This window comes from Chionomys nivalis, chromosome 6 (assembly GCF_950005125.1).
Source record: "Chionomys nivalis chromosome 6, mChiNiv1.1, whole genome shotgun sequence".
Classification (NCBI taxonomy): Eukaryota; Metazoa; Chordata; class Mammalia; order Rodentia; family Cricetidae; genus Chionomys; species Chionomys nivalis.
Genome location: NC_080091.1, coordinates 7,184,440 through 7,187,912, shown reverse-complemented (window position 1 = coordinate 7,187,912; position 3,473 = coordinate 7,184,440). Strand labels below are relative to the sequence as shown.

General features: G+C 37.9%; 1 protein-coding gene across 1 annotated transcript; it reads right to left on the bottom strand.

The window, feature by feature from the left end:
• Positions 1-2,354: 2,354 nt before the first annotated feature.
• On the bottom strand, positions 2,355-2,893 carry LOC130876177 (sorting nexin-3-like). Its single transcript, XM_057772627.1, has 2 exons — positions 2,638-2,893; positions 2,355-2,512 (listed from the first exon to the last, which is right to left on the bottom strand). Exons 1-2 carry the CDS (start codon positions 2,891-2,893, stop codon positions 2,481-2,483), a joined length of 288 nt encoding a protein of 95 aa, XP_057628610.1. The 3' UTR covers positions 2,355-2,480.
• Between the last annotated feature and the right edge of the window lie 580 nt (positions 2,894-3,473).

Here is a 3,473-nt window from a genome sequence, read left to right as displayed (position 1 = left end):
CCTATAAGTCACAAGGAAATAGAAGCTGTCATCAAAAACCTTCCAATCAAAAAAAAAAAAAAGCCCAGGACCAGATGGTTTAAGGCAAAAAAACTACCAGAACTTCCAAGAAGAGCCGATACCTATACTCCTTAAGGTGTTTCACAAAATAGAAACAAAAGAGTCATTGCCAAATTCTTTTTATGAAGTTACAAAACTACACAAAGACTCAACTAAGAAAGAATTACAGACCAATCTCACTCATGAACATCGATGTAAAAATTCTCAATAAAATACTGGCAAACCGAACCAAGAACATATTTTAAAAAATGATCCATTATGAACCAGAGAGGCAGAGCTGTTTCAACATACAAAAATCCATCAATGTAATCCATCATATAAATAAACTGAAAGAAAAAATATGATCAGTTTATTTGATGCTGAAAAAGCATTTGACAAAATTTAACACTGCTTTATGATAAAGGTCTTGGAGAGATTAGGGATACAAGGATCATACTTAATATATACAGTAAGCCGACAGCCAACATCAAATTAAGTGGAGGGAAACTCAAAGCCATTCTACTAGATTCAGGAACAAAACAAGGCTGTCCACTGTCTCCATATCTCTTCAACATAGTGCTTGAAGTTCTAGGAATAGCAATAAGACAAATAAGGAGATCAAGGAGATTTGAATTGGAAAGGAAGAAGTCAAACCTTCATTATTTGCAGATGATATGATAGTGTACATAAGTGACCCCAATAACTCTGCCAAAGAACTCCTACAGCTGATAAATACCTTCAGTGATGAGGCAGGATACAAGATCAACTAAAAAAAAATCAGTAGCCCTTTTATACACAAAGGATAAAGAAGCAGAGAGGGAAATCAGAGAAACATCACCTTTCACAATAACCACAAATAGCATAAAGCATCTTGAGGTAACACTAACCAAGGAAGTGATAAATATATTTGACAAGATCTTTAAGACTTTGAAGTAAGAAATTAAAGAGGATACCAGAAAATGGAAGGATCTCCTATTCTCTTGGATTGGTAGGCTCAACATTGTAAAAATGGCAATTCTACCAAAGGCAATCTATAGATTCAATGCAATCCCTATCATAATCCCAACAAAATTCTTCAGTCATTGAGAGAAGAATAACCAACTTCATATGGAAAAACAAAAAACCCAGGATAGCCAAAACAATCCTATATAATAAAAGTACTTCTGGAGGCATTACCATTCCTGATTTCAAACTCTATTACAGAGCTACAGTAATTCAAACAGTTTGGTACTGGCATAAAAACAAAGATGTTGATCAATGGAATTGAATTGAAGACCTGGATACTAATCCACAAAACTATGATCACTTGATTTTCGAAAAACTAGCTAAAATTATACAATGGAAGAAAGAAAACATTTTTAACAAATGGTGCTGGCATAATTGGATGTCAACCTGTAGAAGAATGAAAATAGATCTACGTCTATCACCATGCATAAAACTCAAGTCCAAATTGATTAAAGACATCAATATAAATCTGTCTGCACTGAACGTGATAGAAGAGAAAGTGGGAAGTAGTCTGCAACACATGGGCACAGGAGACCACTTCCTACATATAACCCCAGTAGCACAGACAACAAGTGAATAAATGGGACCTCCTAAAACTGAGAAGCTTCTGTAAAGCAAAGGACACAGTCATTAAGACAAAAAGACAACCTACTGAATGGGAGAAGATCTTCACCAACCCCGCATCAGACAAAGGTCTGATCTCCAAAATATATAAAGAACTCAAGAAACTAGACATTAATTTTTTTTTTGCATTTCAACTTTTATTTGAAAACAACTTAAATTTTTAGACAAATGATTTTAGTATATAAATTTGATTTTGATTTTATACAGAATATAAATATTTCCCTGATTAATCTTCCATGCGTAGGGAATTACAGGCCAGAAGAAAGATGCACTCTGCACACAAAGTACACCTCATATGTGTGGCACTGGAGACAAACAGTGTCGTGCTCCTGCACATAAATTAGGACCAAGTGGTGACATCACACATTAAGGGGGAGGAGAAAGATTCTAGCCAATCAGATTCAAGAAGCGAACAGGACACAGAATCTGCAAATAAGACCAAGTCAGCAACTTTTGTCAGGACAGTGCAGGTCTATGGGGTTTGTGAGGCTACCATGTGTATATGGATGCAACACGGAGAGTTAGGTAGAGAGGCTCAACGAGGGAGTTTTCACTAAAGCAAATAAAAAACTTCTTGTCAACTGTCAAAACAAAACAAAATGAAAGGGAGCCTGTGAGTGTTAGAACACCCAGGGAGTGTTAGAACAGCGCCCGTGCAGCATGCTAAGTGAGTTACAGCTTCTTCATTGGTGTGGAGCAATCATTAATGGTCTTGTTTTGCCTCTTCTTTCCAAACTCAGGCATGTCTTATTTTAGATGGAGTATAGCTTTTATCTATTATTTCATCCTGTAAAAAAATGTTTAGACAATGTTCATTCTGGGCCAGAGAATGACCAGCGACCTTGTTTATAAACTGTTCCAGCCCTTGCTTCCTTTCCTCGATGAAATTGTCATCAAATATTCCATCATCTCCTCTAAAAGGAAGCTGCCACAAAAACGCTTTCCCAGGGAGTGGGGGAACTACAACCTTGCTCTCTCTTTCTAGTTCACTTGGAAGCCACTCAAAGTCACTGTATCTTCTTCTAACAGTAGATTCCTTCAGCTTGAAGATAGGAAGATTTGTCTTGACCCTGATCTCGTAGATGGTGAACCGGCCCCAGCCGACCCCCATGGTCTGCAGGTAGCTCACATCGATCTCGAGGAAGTTGCTGGGCGGCCCGTAGGCATCATTCAGGTTCTGTGGCTTGGTGATCTGCCGCCGGGTGTCCGCTACGGTCTCCACCATTTTGCTGTGTGACATTAAAATTTTAAATAACCCAATTAATAAATAGGGTACTGAACTGAACAAAGAATTGTCAACAGAAAAAGTCCAAATGGCCAACAGATACTTAAGGACATGTTTAACTTCCTTAGCTATCAGGGAAATACAAATCAAAACAATCATCTTACATCTGTCAGAATGGCTAAAATCAAAAACACCAATGATAGCCTATGCTGTAGAGAATTGGAGTAAGGGGAACACTCATCCATTGCTGGTGGGAATGCAAACTTGTGCAACCACTTTGGAAATCAGTGTGGCGGTTTCTCAGGAAACTGGGAATCAACCTACCTCAGGATCCAGCAATTCTACTCTTGGGAATATACCCAAGAGATGCCCAATCATACTACAAAAGCATTTGTTCAACTATGTTCATAGCAGCACTTTTTGTAATAGCCAAAACCTGGAAACAACCTAGATACCCCTCAATGGAAGAATGGATACAGAAGGTGTGGGACATTTACACATTAGAGTTCTACTCAGCAGTAAAAAACAATGGCATCTTGAATTTTGCATGCAAATGGATGGAAGTAGAAAACAGTATCCT

Bases quoted from the DNA above. Each gene is read 5' to 3' on its own strand.
- LOC130876177 (XM_057772627.1), bottom strand. From the start codon at position 2,893: ATGGTGGAGACCGTAGCGGACACCCGGCGGCAGATCACCAAGCCACAG. The intron at 2,513-2,637 runs AGGTTGTAGTTC...CAGTTTATAAAC, and splicing joins TGAACTAGAAAGAGAGAGCA to AAGGTCGCTGGTCATTCTCT.